General features: G+C 38.4%; 1 protein-coding gene across 2 annotated transcripts in view; it reads left to right on the forward strand.

Moving 5' to 3' along the window:
- Nucleotides 1-276: 276 nt before the first annotated feature.
- NF1 (neurofibromin 1) overlaps nt 277-18,413 on the forward strand; it is a 260,892-nt gene continuing 242,755 nt past the window's right edge. For both annotated transcript variants that reach the window (XM_058560309.1, XM_058560310.1), the window contains exon 1: nt 277-696. In XM_058560309.1, the coding sequence (XP_058416292.1) occupies nt 637-696 (60 nt within the window). In that variant the 5' untranslated portion in view covers nt 277-636. The remainder of the gene's footprint in view (nt 697-18,413) is intronic.

Raw genomic sequence — 18,413 nt, forward strand, 5'->3', positions numbered from 1 at the left:
GCCTGAGGTGGCGGTGGGGATGGGAGCGGATGCAGCCGGCTCAGCTCGGACTCTCGTCCGCTGAACCCAGAGCCAGAGTCTAGGTGAGCCCGGCGGCGGTGAGGGACGCGCGCCGCCGGGCCCGGAGGAGTTAGGTGACGTCACCTCCAGGAGGACTCGCTTTTTCATTAATGAAACCGGCCAGCGAGGGCGCATGCGCGGCAGGCCCCCTTCCCTCTCGCTTCCCCCTCCCCTTTCCCAGCCGCGCTCTCAATCTCGAGCTCGCTCGCTCTCCCTCTCCCCGGGCCGTGGAAAGGATCCCACTTCCGGTGGGGTGTCATGGCGGCGTCTCGGACTGTGATGGCTGTGGGGAGACGGCGCTAGTGGGGAGAGCGACCAAGAGGCCCCCTCCCCTCCCCGGGTCCCCCTCCCCCGCCCCCCCTCCCCCCAGCCTCCTCGCCAACGCCCCCTTCCCCTCTCCCCCTCCCGGCGCGGCGCAGGCCCCCCATCCCCACCCCCGTGGGAACGCCGGGAGCCTGCACTCCTCAGACCCTCTCCTCGCCTCTTCCCTCACCTCAGGCCCCACTCCCCGCCCTCTTCCCGACCCTGGGCGCCGGCCGACCCGTCCCTCCGCCGCCCCCCGGCCGCGGGGAGGACATGGCCGCGCACAGGCCGGTGGAATGGGTCCAGGCCGTGGTCAGCCGCTTCGACGAGCAGGTAACGGGCCCGTGGCGGGCGGGAGGTGGGAGCGAGTGGGGGTGGGGACGGAGTGGGTGAGGGGAGGAAGGAGCGGCCGCCTCCCCCGCTGCCTCAGGCTCGGGAGGAAAGGAAGGGGGGATAAGTGGGGGTGGCCTGGGGGGAGGTTCGGGGAAGGAGGGGACGGCTGGGAGCTCGGGCTCCCCTTCCCTCCTAAGTCGGGGGGTGGGCCTCTCCCTGACCACCCCTCCGACCCTCCATCCCCTTTATCCCAGCCCTTCCGCTGGCTAATGGGGATGAGTGACCTGGGGGCGCTTTCGGGGGCTCTCCATCTGGATTTAATCATCCCCCTCCCTTACTTTTTTTTTTTTGAACGGAGGTGGGTAACATTGAGGGGTTTCCTCTTCCCTTTGTGGACCTCCCTAACTGAGGTGAGTAACTGAAGGAACTCTAAGGCCCATCTTGGGTACCCCCAATAGGAGAACGATAACATCCCGCCCCTCCCCCCGTTTCTTCAGCTTCCTCTCTTGGAGGGGGAAGAGTAGAAGAAAGCAGGGAAAGCGCAGGTTTTCATACTTTCTGCTCCATCGTCTCAGCCTGCCCCAGCTCCAAGTGCACACACACTGCACGTCTTTTTGATGCCCCACACGGGCGTCCCTCCATATCCTGATGACACCAGACTGGCTTTTACATTGCCGTTTGCAGTAGAAACATGGTTCTTGTTCCCTCATGCTGCTGAAATATTTTCCTCCTTTTTCCCTCCTTGATAGTGGCAGTTTCTCCCTTTATTTTGCTGGCGGTCTGAGAACGTGAATATTGCTTTCTTGAGTGAGAATCTTGGGAGGTAAGGGGAGAAGGATGAAGGGAAAGTGGGAAACTGCATCTGAGCCAGCGACAACAGGGAGCAAAGACAGCTGGGATGTGGTCCTGGAGCCGCCGATCGTTCTGCTAGTGTTTTGTTGTTGTCGTTTTTAACTCTCACCTCTTGGATGACAAGAGAACTTTCATTGAGAATGTTTGGGATGGGAAAAAAAAAGTTTCATAGCTTGGGGAGGTGCCTTTTTATTCCCTGAGCTTCACACACTAAATCCTGGGGCTGATCAGAATGAATGCACATGTAGCCTTTTGTCATTGGGAATTAGTTTAACTTTGTGTTGCTCTAGGTGGTTGGGGATGGTTTAAAGGGATGCTTTTTGCAGATGTAGTTCTACCATGGGCTTCCTGTGATGACTGAACTGTTTAAGATTGAGTCAGTCTATTTCGTTTACTGGACATAATCATAAAACTGATTATGAAAGCTGAATGGAGGGAGGAGGAGGGCTCCTCTTCTATTTGATCCATAAGCATTTCCTTATAGGACTCATAGTGTTTCTGACCTACCTGGAAGATATTTGGGAATAGGCAGAGGAATTGAGAAGAAATTTGAGAAGAAACTACATAGATAAAATAGAATTATGAGGCTGTAGGAGACTTGGAGTTGTTTCATCCATCCTTCTGCTTCCAGACCAAAAAGCATCTAAACCAGCTGTACCTGGTTTCATTGGAGGAAGTAAAATGTTACTGCGTATATTGGATTGTATTATTGGTAGAGCATTAGATTTAAAACTTGATAGAAAAGACTTTCTCTGTGTAATTTAAAAAAAGAATTTGAAAGGCACACAGAAGAACCCCAAAGCTGAACCTTGTGGACAGCATAATCTGGATCCAGGAATTTGAAGGATTCACGCCATAATTGTTGTTCCCAATTAAAAAAAATGTTTTTTTCCAGTTAATTTTTTATCTGTATTTTTTCACTTTTTACCTGTTGATCTTTAGGCTTATGTGCCACATAGGAAAAGATAGTCCTCTAAATTTTAAAAGAGGAATGATTTTGATTATGTGCAGTAACACATAATCATTTTTATCCCTGGTGTTAAAAAACACATTTTTATCCCTGGTGTTAAAAGACCTTAGTATTTGTTGTTTGTTTTGTTATATGTATTGTGGAATCAAACTCATAACCATCTGTTAAAAATTAAGGACTTAAGAGTTTTAAACAGAACCATTTTTTATATATTCCTTATGTTGTAATTAAGAGAAGGATACATCGGACAAATTATTCCTTGTATTTTTCTCTTACAAGGTTAAAGCCCACTGACTTTGAGATACACAAGTATAAGGATTTTCAGTGTTTAACGTAAGGTACTTATATACATTATTATAAGAAGTAATAAATGTTTAATTCAAAATAGAGTTTGCCTTGAGGTTGGAAAGTGAGAAAATTGAGGCACAGAGAGGTTCAATGACTTTCCAAGGTCACATAGCAGACCTGATAAGAGGCTCAGTATGAAAAGCATTGAATACTGGATAAGTAGGGATACTTTTTCTCATACGTATCTCTTAGGATTTGTTTTAATAATCCATTAAGTATAGTTAAGGGAGAGGAGTTTACATTTTTATTCAGGGGAGAAAAAGCCCTGAATCTAGTGAGAGATATTTCTATAAGAGTCTTACACATTTTAACTCTTTCTAAAAGTTTTAAATTTTGGATATATTGTCTATACTTTGTTTCACTGGGTCCAGGGAGGTCAAACTGCTTCTTTTTGTTACAGCTAAGCCATGTGTTTGTGGAGCCAGAGAGCATGTGCATGTCTAAAGATGGCAACTCTGTTTATGATTGAATTGATGTTTTGGCTGGGCTTCTAATATTTGTGGTGATTAAAGCAGAAATGCATTACTAGCCACTGCTGATTACATCTTGTGCTCTGATGGGTAGTGCTCAGCAGCTTGGTGCAGTAGACCAAGTTCAAAGAAGTGGTAGTGTTCCATCTTGACATTTTGAACTCAAATCCTTGTTTCCAAGTGGGTAAAATAAAATTCCTGTAACCTGTTGGTATTGCACCTAAACCTAATATTTATGGCCTAAGTTGAACGATTCTTACGAATTTAAAAAGTAATTACCTCCTTGATTAGGGAAATTGCGGTCGTGAAGGTGGACAGCCAGAGCTGAATGTATCTATCTTATGTACCTTCTGCTTCTCCTTGACCTGCCTTTATGGTGCTGGATAGTATGTTTCTAAATTGAAATTTGCACATTTTAGGTATGTAGCTTTAAATTGTGGCTCATTAGCTAGGTGACTTAACAAATTAGAGAGAACCTTCTTACATGCCCCGCCTAGCTCTGTTTGCCCCACCAGTTTCTATAGGGCTTTGTTTCTGAACTGGTCATTTGAAGGTTGTTTTGTTTTGTTTTTTAAGAAATTGAAAAAAGATGTCCTCAAATGATTTGTTTACGTATGTTCATTTAAGCACTTACATTTTCCATATCTGGTCAAATAAAAACAGTATATAAAAAGCCAAAAAAAAAATCATTTTTAAGAACACATTGGAGAATAAACTCTGATTTTTGATTTGTAATGATAGCATATTGGTTGTTGTAAATTGAATGTTAATGGGAATGTCCTTTGAATAAGTGGTGTAAAACTCACGTATAAAATGATTGGCAAGTGTCTTTGAAGTTACAATCCACATGTTAATTGGCCAAATAGATAGATTTGTAAAACTTTGAAGCTGTTTTAGACTTAAAAAAAAATCTCCTAGCCCTGTTCTTAAAGCCTGATCTGTAAGGTCATTTTTATAAGGCCTTATAAGTAGTTGAAAATGAATACTCTTTTGGTGAGGAGTATTTTATGTTGAGTGAGAAAAAATGCTTATTCTTTATTCTGGAACTCATCTTTTAAAGAATTTCTTCCCGCTGGTCCTCAGTTAGTTCTCTGTGCTCCCTCACTCCCCCCCACCCCCTTTATCTAGCATCTAATTTAGTCTTTCTTTATGTGAGTTCCTTCCTTTTCACCTTCAGACTTTCTAAGATTTCTTTTCTCTTAAACATCTACTTGGTCCTGTAGCTCTCTGTGGATCAATCTTTTTCTTCCTTTTGTTGCCAGGTACCTGATGCCTCTACTGTTTATCCACCCATTTCTTTTATAACTCTCTGAAAACTAGCTTCTTTTTTTTTTTTAATTTTATTTATTTATTTATTTATTCCTCCAAAGCCCCAGTAGATAGTTGTATGTCATAGTTGCACATCCTTCCAGTTGCTGCATGTGGGACGCGGCCTCAGCATGGCTGGAGAAGCGGTGCGTCGCTGTGCGCCTGGGATCCGAACCCCGGCTGCCAGCAGCGGAGCACGTGCACTTAACCGCTCAGCCACCGGACCGGCCCTGAAAACTAGCTTCTGCCTCTCCTCTCCTTCTGGACTACTGCTTTCTTGAAAGTGATTCCTTCTGGCAAAACATAGTGGTTTTTGCTCAACTGTAATGCCGGTGTGGTGTTCCATTACTCTTGGAAACCAGTCTCCTCTAATTCCCAAGACACAGTATTGTCTTGTATGTATGCTTACAGATCCTTATATATTGATGTTCTCATCGATCCTTGGACAGATGTGCTTTCTCTGTCGTTCCATACTGCCCATCACTCAACTGGGGTTTTTAAACAGGAGTCTGAGTTTTGTTCTGTTTACTGCCTCTGTCCTTATGCTAACCATTAGATCTCTTTGGATCCTATATTTCCTCATCTGTCGGAAAAGAATTGACTGGAAAGTCTCTGAGGTTCTCTTTCTAGTTTAGATATTCGATGATTTTAATATTTGAACAGCATCTCCCAGTACCACAACAGTCTATTGGGAGCTGACCCCACTTAATTTACCAAACTATTTCTCATTACGCCTCAGCATGTACCTATGTTCCAGGCAGGTTGGCTCAGTCTCTTCTGTATGTATCATGCTTATTCCTGCTTCTCTGTCCTTGTTTATGCTGGCCCCTGCCTTAATGCTTTCATTTCTCCTGTGTGCTTTTCTAATTCCTGTCCATCCTTCAGTGTCCAGCTGAAGCTTCATTTTTCCCATGAAGTCTTTTTAAGACTAAACTCACAGCAGTCTCACTTATTGGTGTGCTTGTCACCTGTGGTTCTGAAGAACCACCCTGTAAGGTTTCTCCCCTCAGGAGGGTTGGTTGAACACAGCTTAGCATTGTTTTCTTTTCTCTTATCTTTTTATCAAATAGAGTGTAAACTTTCTGAAAAGCAAGAAGCCTCTGTTAGAATTCTCTTATAGTCATCCCAATGCACAGTTATGAGCACACAGTGTATCATTGATGGGATGTTTTTCATATGAATCCTGGTTGAAAGATAGACTGGCTAAAAGGTGGTAATTTTTGCTGTGCTTTAAATGTAAATAACCAAATTTTAATTTAGTGTTTATCGTAGCCTAGGTCTTAAAGTTGGTGATATTTTAACTAGGAATAGGTTTTTTAAAAAAAGAGAGCTTTAAGGAGGAACTTTTACATTTTTATTTTTTTAATATTTCTTCCCATGGAGCTAACATGTTTTTTAAATCAAGTTTCAGATCTAATTAACTACTTTTGTCATCTTGGATTTGTCACTTGCTTTTATTGGTATGTCTCTACATAAGGAAATTTTTTTGCAATGGTCTGATAGGATAATAAACGTGAAACACTTTGAAAAGTCTAAAATTCTTCAAATGTAAGATTTATACATTTTCTTTATAGCTTACTGATTATTGTGTTTTCACAATAATAGATAAGGGAGATTAACTAGTATCTGGATATTCCACCCGTATGTACCTCGGCCGTTGTATGTCTTGCTTTAGCATTTATTGACAAACATTTAGGGTACTGAGAGTATCCTTATGTAATACATCATGGATATCCGTAATCAAACTATTTTCTTGCTTTATCATCTAATTTGTGGCATATGTATTATATGGCTCTTCAAGTTTGGAAGTGTAATAGAAAAACATCAAAAGGTGCTGTGTGAATTGGGCCAGCAACATCGTTACATTTGATTTTAAATTTTACTACACTTCATTTTATTTGACTTTTTGACCAATAGAAAATTAGATTCTTAAATCTGCTTCTTTTTTTTTTTTTTGATATATTTAGCATGGAGAATTTTGTCCTTAAAGGAAAAGTTAGTGATATAGTAAGCATGCCTTATTTTTGCATCTTTGTTCTTTAAAATACTCAGGCTGCTATAGGACATTTTTGTTTTAGCCTTCAAATTTGGTGTTATGGGGTTCTGTAGACTCTATGTTGTTGCATTATAACAACATGCTTTTAAGGGTGAGCAATGTGTTAATTGAAAACGTGTTCCTCAGGCCTCAGTCTGTTCTTCGTTGGGGGTTTTGTGTGTGTCTGTGGGTGTATGAGACAAGAGACAGGAGATATAGGAAGGCTCATTTTTTAAAGGAAGTTTAAGGAGGAGAATGTTCTATAGAAGAAGTAGAAGAGGTTTGTGGTCAGCTTAAACTGTTAAAAGGCTTAGAATCAATACTGAAGTAGAATGTGGCCATCTTAAACTCTTTCTTTGCAGAGGATTGAATTGTATTTATAAAACATTGGCTTATTTCATCTGACATCTTTTAGAATACCCCATTTTCTTGAGAATGGAGAGGAAATGATGAAACAAAGTTTGTTTTGACCTTGAAGAATAGAAAAGTTAATGTGTTTTACATTGTAGAGACTGTGAATTAAATTTAAGGGTTCAGCAATTTGTAAATTTCTGTATCGTACTATGTAGTAGAGCCTTCAGTAAACAGAGCACACTCAGAGGTTGTGCTGAAGAAAATTTTAACATTGTAGAATATAAATAACTGGAATTGATAGTGCCCTCATTAAAGTCTCTTAAGGTGCCTGCCGTTGACAGCATATTTGGCTACTTAAAATGTTATGTGCCTGTGATACATACTTATATTCTTTGGTTCTCTGAGAGCGGCTTTTGAGCTATTGACTGTATCATGAAAAGAGCTTCTGTTGAGACAAGAAAGCCCCAAGCTAATATGGAATCCCATTCCATTATAATGAAGAATTGGGATTATCCTCTAAAACTTTGCATATTTTTACTATAAATGGTACTAATTACTTTGCAGTAGCAATAACTTGAGGTGCAAACTTCCAGATGGCATATTTTCTTTAAACTATAGCCTGACACTCGCTTGGTTTGACTTAGGGTTGCCACTACAGTCTACAAGCTGTTGCCTGCCCCTATTCATATTTTATAGCTTTGAGTGTGTTATCCTATTGAATTTCAGAGCGCTTACTTAACTTTTCCTGATGAAATCCTTCTTCCCTCTGCTTCACATTCCCCGAGCAGGATGGTGTATCTAGTGCAAGAGGCATGAAGTTAGTTTAGTGAGTAACAGGACTTTTAGAAATTTACTTTAAAAGACTTTTATTTAACTTTTTTTTTTTTTAATTTTATGTTACATATATATATCTTCTTTTGCTGGGAAAGATTTGCTTTGAGCTAACATCTGTTGCCCGTCTTCCTCTCTTTTTTCTTCTCCCCAAAGCCCCAGTGAATAGTTGTATATTCTAGTTGTAAATTTCTTCTATTTCTTCTATGTGAGCCACTGCCACAGCATGGCTACTGACAGATGAGTGATGTGGTTCCACGCCTGGGAAGTGAACCCAGGCTGCTGATGTGGAGCATGCTGAACTTGAACCGCTAGGCCGTCAGGGCTGGATCTTATGTAACTTACTTTTAATCATAGTTTTATACCCAGATAGTGACCTCCTGGGTAATTATGGCTTATAACAGTCTCAAGTGACCCTTTTCTGTTTGTTGACAGCTTTTTTTGGGTAGTCCTCATAGTAATTTGGGCATGAGAAAACAACTCTTACCACCTCAAATTTGTGATGGTAGTATACTGTGTAGCAAGAGAGAGCTTTTGACTCTGTAACTTTGGCCTTGGGCAAGTCACTTAACCTCTCTGAACTTCAGTTTTCTGTGTTTTCATCTGTAAAATGGAGATAATACCTGCCCTCACATCATAAGTTTGTTTAGTGTCTTAGGTATGCATCCTTTACATGAAAGGAAGCTGTAAATAATCATAAAAATGTATTACCATGATTATCATTTTGTGCAGTGTTTTTCTATCTCCTCTTTATAGTTTGGTGATTATTATTATTTCTACTCTGTGAGAAATAGTAAAGCTAGAGAGGCAAAGCAGCTTGCTCACAATCATATGACAGGAAATTAATTGAGTTTAAACTAGAGTGTGGGTGTCTTAATCCTTAGAGCAGTAACTTTTCAATAAATAGAGCTTTATGAAAAAGGTCTAAATTTTGTGAACAGATAGCACAAATACGTAAAGTGAGGAATGTTTTATTGCTTCTTCAAAGATGAGATGTTACATTTTACCTATTATGTTCATATGAGAGTATCTAGAAATCTTTTTTGGTTGGTCATATGTTAGAAATAGACATAAGTTTTAAACCTTATATCCTTGATTTCATTATTTATCATTCTTTCACTGTATCAAAGCTTCTCTGTTAGGAGAAATTGTAACTTCCCTCCCTTTATTTAGTTTTATAACATTGCATTATACTCACTGCATATTTTTAGGTGAGGAGAGTTGAATTCTGACGGTGAGAGAATAGAATTTGTGAGAATACCAACGGGAATATACAGTTATAAATATGAGATTATATATTTATTCTTTTATCTTGACATTTCATAGTCTAGTTTTGTAAAGTTGGTTTTCGTACTCTAAGAACATTCCACTTAGGATTTGATTAAATTTGAGGCAGCCTTTTAAAGTTTGGTAGTATTTGAGTGCCTTATCCTATTGGATTCCTGGGTATTTCTGTTTTTCTTGTTTTTTACTACTTATGTGTACTTTCTCAGCTTTTTTCTCCCCATAACAACTCTGAAGTCATTCATCTTGTCTTTTGGAGTATCTTTCCAACTCTCCTGTCTTTACCAGTGCTCCTTGCTTCTGTCCCAGCTCAGGGCTAGGAAAATGTTTTGCCTTTATGCTCCAGGCAAGTCTTTTTCCTTTTGGGTAATGGACTGAGGGGGGGTGGGAAAGAAGCATTTGTATTTCCTGTTATGTTTCAGTTTTTGGCCTCTGATAACTGAATTTGCAGTAGGGAATGGGAGAGAGAGGATATTTTGTTTTGGTCAAATGTTGGCAACAAAGATCAATGAAGACTTGTGCTCTGGTTTCTGCCCTGACATGAACTACCTTTGTGATGTTCTGTAAATCTCCTAAATTCTGAGCTGTTTCGTTATCTGTAAAACAGGAGAAATATGATCTCCAAAACTTTTATAATTCTTAAAATAGATTGATTTTTGTTTCATTTTTTAGAGCCAGTCCTCTGAAAAAAATAATTCCAGTCACTAACAGATCCTTAGTTAGAAGGAATCTGATGTTATTTAAATCTACTTCTGCTATAATAGCCCTGACAGATGATTGTCCACCTCTACTTGGACATTTATTAAAAAAAAAAATACAGTGGTAATTCATATTCATTGTAGAAATATGGAAATGCAGCAAAATCACAAAAAATACATAAAAGTCATTCATAATACCATGACTTAGAGAGAACCACAGTTAAAATTTTGGTGTATGTAATTAAGTGTACTGATTCGGAAATCAGACTGCTGGGGTTTGCATTCTTGGGCTCGGGCTCTGCCACTGCTTACTAGCCCTTGGCCAAGTTACTTCAAGCTTCAGTTTCTTCACTTGTAAAATAGGGTCAATGATATTACCTACTTTACAGAGGTGGTTGTGAGATTTAAATTATAAAACATATGTAAAGTGTGTGGCACGGTTTCTGGCACATAGAAGGAGCTTAGTAAATGTTCACTACTGTTATTATTGTTAGGTTGTTGGAATTGAATGAGATACATTGTTTTATATTCTGTTGTTTTAACACAGCAATATAATGTGAACATTTGCTCATAAGATTACATTTTCTTTTTTACATTATTTAAAAATTTTAAGGGATTATATGTAATTTTTATTTTTAAAATATTTTAAAAATAAATTGTGAATTTTCTACACTGAACCTGTATTTTTATAATCAGAAAAACAATCAATAACAAAGTAAATAAATGTTACTTTATAAAATATGACTAGAATGCATTAATATAAGAATTTATAATCTCAATTTCTAGCAGTGGAAGGTTAACATAAGAGTAGGATCTGAATGAGGTGAATATAGTAAGATGATTAAAGTGTAAGAGCTTGTTACGTGCCTTCAGCTGTCCGTGTGAGAGGGGACCATGACCTGCCCACAAGAGCAGTCTCCTTGACAGGTCTATTGATTTAGAGTTTTCAAGGATGGTTGTATGCTTGTACCACACACAATTTAACTAGTCCCATTAAAGACTAGGTTAAATCCTTCTTTTTTTCTTGTCTGTTATAAATAATACTATGATATGCAATCTTATTTTGCTCTCTGGGTGACCAGGGATGCTACGTCTCAAGGTAACCCATTCCATTAGTAGAATGGTGATAGTTAGAAACTCTTCCCTTAAATTGAGCCGTATGTGTCTTATTTGATCAGTAAACAGTTAAGTGCCTACTGTTTGTGGTAGATGCTGAGCATTGTGGTAAATGCTGGGGAAAGAAGGACAAGACATGGCTCTTGGTCTCAAGGAACCCAAAGTCTAATAAGGGAGAAAGACAATAAGAAAATTATGGTAAATATTATTATGATAGATGCATAGAGTATAGTGGGAGTGTATAGGAGGAACACTTTATTTAGACTGGGTGATCAGGGAGAGCTTTCCTGAACTGAGAAAGTGAAGCCTGAACTGAGTTGTGAATCTTGTAGGGTCTTGTATGCCGTAGTAAAATGTTTAAACTCTCTTTTGAAGGCTTTGAGCAAGTGTAATTTCATCTAATGGCTTATCCTTCAGTGAGAGAGGTTGAAGAATATAATAAAGGGAAGTGATGGAATGAGGTACCATAGGAGGTAGAAGAAGATAGGGATCTAAATTCAGGTGGTGGAATTAGAGACTGAGATGGTAGAGAAGGAAAGAATGGATTTGATTTATAATAGCTGTTGGGGTAAATGAGAGAGAGTGAGTGCAGTTTAAGGACACTTAGAAGTAATAAGGACTCAGCTGAATTTGGAGACCATATCTTTATTATGGTCATAGTCACTAGAAATGAGGAGATCAAGGGAGGTTGAGGACCAGATGTTCGATAGGTGGTCCACCTAGACATTGAAGTCACCTAGATTAGGGTTGACAGATTTAGCAAATAGAAATATAGGATGCCCAGTTAAATGTGAATTTCAGATAAACAATGAATAAATGTTTAGCATGAATATTTCCCAAATATTGTATGGGATATACTTATACTAAAAAAATTACTCATGTTTATCTGAAATTCACATTTATTTGGGAGTCCTGTATTTTGTCAGGCAACACCAACCTAGGTGACACCCAGATGGTGGTGGATGTGAGGTAGAGGAGAAACTGAGCCAGGAGCCAGATTGTTTTGGTGATTGGGGAAAATATCTAGAAAATAGGTAGGTGACTGTGGCAAGGTTTGTTAGTGAGTAGCACATGAGTCGTGAGCCTTAAGGAAGAGTGGGAAGAGTAACCAAGTTTGGAATTTGGCATCCTTGAGTCTTCTATTCATTGTTCCTAATTCTGTCCTCTATAACTCTTCAGAATAAGTTTGTCCCTTTACTTTAAAAAAATATTTGAAGACAAATCTTAAGTTATTCCTTAGTTTGTTTTTTTTTCTCCCCCAGGAAAAATATTGTTCATTAACCATTTCTTTTTTTTTTTTTAATTTTTTGTTTATTGCAGTAACATTGGTTTATAACATTGTAAAAATTTCAGGTGTACATCATTGTACTTCTATTTCTGCATAGATTACATCATGTTCACCACCAAAATACTAATTACAACCCATCACCACACACATGTACCAAATTATCCCTTTCACCCTCCTCCCTCCCCCCTTACCCTCTGGTAACCACCATTCCAATCTCTGTCCCTATATGTTTGTTTATTGTTGTTATTATCTACTACTTAATGAAGGAAATCATATGGTGTTTGACCTTCTCCCTCTGACTTACTTCACTTTGCATTATACCCTCAATGTTCATCCATGTTGTCACAAATGGCTGGATTTCATCGTTTCTTATTGCTGAGTAGTATTCCATTGTGTATATATACCACATCTTCTTTATCCATTCGTCCCTTGATGGGCACTTAGGTTGTTTCCAAGTCTTGGCTATTGTGAATAATGCTGCAATGAACACAGGGGTCCATGTACCTTTACAAATTGGTGTTTTCAAGTTCTTTGGATAAATACGCAACAGTGGAATAGCTGGATCATATGGTAGTTCTATCCTTGATTTTTTGAGGAATCTCCATACTGTTTTCCATAGTGGCTGTACCAGTTTGCACTCCCACCAGCAGTGTATGAGAGTTCCCTTCTCTCCACATCCTCTCCAACACATGTTGTTTCCTGTCTTGTTAATTATAGCCATTCTGACGGGCGTGAGGTGACATCTCATTGTAGTTTTGATTTGCATTTCCCTGATAGTTAGTGATTTTGAACATCTTTTCATGTGCCTGTTGGCCATCTGTTATCTTCTTTGGAGAAATGTCGGTTCAGGTCTTTTGCCCATTTTTTAATAGGGTTGGTAGTTTTTTTTGTTGGTGAGATGCATGAGTTCTTTATATATTTTGGAGATTAAGCCCTTATCAGAAGTATGGTTTGCAAATATCTTCTCCCAATTGTTAGGTTGTCTTTTCGTTTTGTTGATGGTTTCCTTTGCTGTGTAACCATTTCTTATAGGATGTATTTTCATGACATTTCACCATCCTGGTTGTTTTCCTCCTGTTGTAATGGTGGTCAATACTCAGGCATACCATTTTCCATGCTTTCTTTCAGTGCTTTTGTAGATGAGAGTGTTATGTGAGACTTAAAAAAAAAGCCTTAAAAAATGCTGAGCTGCAGGTACACTATAATTTTTGTATTCATCTGATTACCAATATAGTATACCTATCAAAGAATGTTAATTGGCATGTGTGTGCAGGAGTGTTATTTTTTTTGTTATGAAAAGTTTCAAACATACAAAAGTAGAGAGATGATTGTAAATGAATCCCCATGTACCCGTTTCCCAGCTTGTACTCAGTTTTGTTTCATCCATACTCCTACCCATTCTCTGCTTAGCAGCTCTGCATTATTTTGAAGCAATCCCAGTTATCATATCGTTTCAGCATGACTTATTGTTGACTCATACTGACTTTAAGAGCTGTGTGATATAAAAACAGTACTCAATTAGGAATCAGAAGACTTAAGTCCTAATTTTCTACTGAGGAATGAGTTAACCTGGGCAAGTGAAGCTGTCTGAGCCCTAGATTCCTAATATTTTGAAGAGTGCGTGTGGGTTGGGGAGGGGACATAATTCTCCCTGCCGTTTTTCACAGGGTTCTGTGTGAATCAAAGATATGAGGTAATATATCTGAGGGTTTTGTAAACTCCCTTGATGCAGGTAAGATTTCATTAGTAAATGCTACTGCTTTCTATAAGTGCTTAAAAGTCATCTGCATAATAATCAGCCTTAGAATTATCTGGATGTTGACATTAAATTAAGTCCATAGTCCCCAAATCACCTTTTTACATTTACCCACCCCTGTTTTTTTTGTTTTTTTTTTTTAAATATATAACTTTTTTCCTTGAAAGTCCATTTTTGTTTTTTGAGGCAGATTGGCCCTGACCTAACATCTGTTGCCAGTCTTTCTCTTTTTTCTTTTTTTTTTTTCTCCCCAAAGCCCCAGTACATAGTTGTATATCATAGTTGTAGAGTTGTAGCTCTTCTATGTGGGACACCGCCTCAGCATATCTTGATGAGCGGTGAGTGGGTCTGCACCCAGTATCCAAACCGGCGAACCCCAGGTTGCCAAAGCAGAATGCGTGAATTTAACTGCTACACCACTGCGCCAGCCTCTACTCCTGTGTTTTGCCAATTCAGGCAACATTTTCTCATTTCCAGTCTGGCATCTTTCTATTTTTCATGAGTTCTCAAAGTTCACTGGCAGCATTTCTCTTATCACATTTCTAAATTTTCATCTGTACCCTTGGATTACTTCATGTAGACTTGAATTCAGATAAAGCAGATAGGTGAAGTCTTGATGCTGTATCTAAGAGTTCTACTGGCTCTCAGCTATGCTCTTTTTCAAATTTGAAGATCGTTTTCTGCTAGAACAATTAGAAATAAAATTGAACTGAATAGTTCTGCTTTTAGTCTCCTATTGGTATTGTGTCATGTATTCTAACTAGTGATTCTTGTCCTTCCTTTCTCCTCCTCTTGATCTTCATATATTTTTGAAAGCCTTTAAATATTTATTTTATCTTTAAAGTCTGTAGTTATTCTGACTTTTAACTGTTTTTATACTCTTCTATCAGTTTGTCTGTTGTATGTAGTGTATGTTCTTTCTTAAATGTCCTTATCATTACTGAGCTCTGGGGGAGGGGAGTGGAGAACAACTGGTACAGGCACATTAGTTTCTTTAGAAACGCCAGCTTTACCACATCAGTTAAGACTCTTGTTAAAAGTATAGGTTTCCTGGCCCCACTGAACATCTGAGTTCTAGAGGTATGGACAAGGGGTTGTAGTTTAAAAAATCTCCCCAGGTCATTTTGATATAAAACTGGATTTGTGAATCATTGCTGTGTGATACGCGGGGAGACTTCAGCTTCTGGGTAGTATTTAGTAGGCCACAATACAGTCATCTGTACCACTGCAACAAGTAGAAAACAACTGGATGAACTTTTAAAATCATATTTTAAGAAATATTAGAGGGCTGTAGAAGTAATGAGGACTAGAATTAAAATTTCAGGGATAGAATAGCCATTTGAAAGTGAGACATTTGCTGATTCTGGACACAGACTGAAGAAAAAAGATGAACCAGAGGTGAACTGAGTCTTACTAAAACTGCAACATAGCCCTGACACAGTTCAATTCCTGAAGGGATTGAAGTGATGAGCTTCTCTCATCCTTTTTGCCTAATATAGTAAATGGAGAACTCTCACTGAGAAGATATATTCTGGAGTTTCTGAGGTTCTTTCATTTATAATATCCAGCATACAGTGAACAATTTCTAAACATTTGAAAAGCTGGAAAACTTTGATCCATAATCAAGAAGAAAAGTAAACTATAGAAGTAGACCCATAGGTAATTGAAATTAGCAGACAAGGACTTTAAAATATCTGTAATATGCTAAAGGAAATACAGGAAAAGATGGACAAAATGGATGAAAAGTTGGAGAATTTCTATAGAGAATTGAAATCTATAGAAAGGAATGAAATATATTCTAGAAATCAAAAACACAATGTTGGTTGCTTAAGATCTTTCATTTATATGTTAATTAGAAAACTTTGGTGCAGGACTGTAGGTCCTTGCTCTATCCCTTTCCCTACTCTTCATTTTTCTAAAAAAAAAAAGAGAAAACAGGGCAGTTGAATGTATACTATTTAAGTTTCATGAGAGCAGGGACTATGTCTTGTTCGCTGCTGTAGTCCCAGGGCTTAGTACAATGCCTGGAACGTTAAAAACAAAACAAAACCCCACAACAACAAAAAGCCTACAGTATGTGAAATTAATTATTCATTGGATGGATTTAATAGCAGACTATATACACAAAAGACAAGATTAAAGAATTTGTAGACAAGTCAATGGAAAATATCCAGTTTGAAACACAGAAAGAAATAAGAATGAAAGAAGTAGAACATAGAACCTAAGAGATATGTGTACCACTCGTAAAAAGTCAAATAATGTGTAATTGGAGACTCAGAAATACAGAAGAGAGGTTAGCATGGGAGCATATATTTGAAGAGATAACGGTAAGACATTTTCCAAAACTGGTGAAAGACATTAACCCATAGATTCAAGTAGCTTAGCAAACTCCAAGAAGGATAAATACACAGAAAAGTACACTTAGGCATATCTTAATTGAACTGTTGAAAACTAAAGACAAAGAGAAACTCTTAAAAGCAACCAGGAGGAAAAAAAAGACACATCACAGGCATACCTTGTTTTATTGCACTTGGCTTTATTGCACTTCGCAGATATTGCATTGTTTTAGAAGACCCTCCACCAGCAGAAAGATCACAACTTGCTGAAGGCTCAGGTGATGGTTAGCCTTTTTTAGCAATAAAGTATTTTTTAATTAAGGTATGTATATTGCTTTTTTAGACATAATGCTTTTGCACACTTAATAGACTGTGGTATAGTGTAAACATAACTTTTATACGCACTGGGAAACCAAAAAATTCGTGTAACTTGCTTTATTGTGATATTTGCTTTATTGGGGTGGTCTGGAACTGAACTCACAATATCTCTGCGGTATGCCTGTACTTTGAAGGGAACAATAATATAACTGATGGCTGACTTTTGAATACAACTGTGGAAACTGGGAAATAATGGAAAGACTTTCTTTTGTGAGGAAGATCAGCCCTGAGCTAACATACGATGCTCATCCTCTTCTTTTTTTTGTGGAGAAAGGTTGGCCCTGAGCTGACATCTGTGCCCATCTTCCTCCACTTTATATGGGACGCCGCCACAGCATGGCTTTGCCAAGCAGTGCGTTGGTTCACGCCCGGGATCTGAACCTGCGAACCCCGGGCCGCCAAAGTGGAGTGCGCGCACTTAACCACTTGAGCCACTGGGCCGGACCCTGGAAAGACATTTTTAAAGTGTTGATTTAAAGCGTTGAAAGAAAAACCAGCCAAGTTAGAATTTCATTCCCAGCAGAAGTATCCTTCAGAAATGAAGGTGAAATAAAGACATTTTTAGACAAACAAAAGCTGAGAGAATTAATCACCAGCAGACCTACTCTGTAAGAATTACTAAAGTAAGTTCTTTAGGCAGAAGGGAAACGTCTCAAGTGGAAGGATGAAACTATAGGAAATAGTGAATAGCACCTAATTGGGTGTAATATGAGCAAATATACACCCAATATAAATAAATATATAAAACTGTTGCCTCTTTTTTCCCCCTACTCTTAGAAACTTCATTGAAACTTTTTAGGAACTATACTTTAGGAATTTTATTTTTTATTCTAGAATAATAGACTTTCTACAGCTTTATAAGGTAAATTTGCCATCCAATTAATAAACTGCATATATTTAAAAATGTACAATTTGATGAGTTTTGATATAAGCCTGTGATAACATCACTACAATCAAGATAATGAACATATATATCACCCAAAAAAGTTTCCTCCAGCCCCCATAATCCATTCCTACCTCCATACCATCCCTAGGCAACCACTGAGCTGTTTTGCTTAATGGATATATCACAAATTGCTTATTCATTCACCTGTTGATAGATATTTGGGTTGCTCTAGTTTTTAGCTATAACAAATAAAGCTGTCTTGAAGGTTCATATATGTGACTTTGTGTGGACATATACTTTTGTTTCTCTTGAGTATATATGAAGGAGGGGAATGATTGGGTCAGATAGTGAGTGTATGTTTAACTTTTTAAGAAGCTGCCAACCATTGTTTTCCAAAGTGATTGTACCATTTTACAGCAGTGTATGAGAGTTCCAGTTGCTCCACATCCTTGCCAACACCTATTTTCCTTCTAAAAAGTTTTAATTATAGCCATCCTAGTGGGTGTGAAGTAGTATATCATTATGGTTTTGATTTGCATTTCTTTAATGACTGATGCTATTGAGCATCTTTTCCTGTGCTTATTTACTATCTGAATATTTTATTTGAGAAATTGTATATTCAAATCTTTTGCCCCTTTTTTTAAAAATTGGAGGTTTTTTACTATTGAGTTTTGAGAGGCTATAAGATATGCTGAATACAAGTCTTTTATGAGATATGTGATTTGCAAATATTTTCTCCCAGTTTCTGCTTGTTTTTTTGTTTTCTTCTCATAGACTTTTGAAAACAAATGTCCTTAATTTTACTGA

This window comes from Diceros bicornis, chromosome 18, assembly GCF_020826845.1.
Source record: "Diceros bicornis minor isolate mBicDic1 chromosome 18, mDicBic1.mat.cur, whole genome shotgun sequence".
Taxonomy (NCBI): domain Eukaryota; kingdom Metazoa; phylum Chordata; class Mammalia; order Perissodactyla; family Rhinocerotidae; genus Diceros; species Diceros bicornis.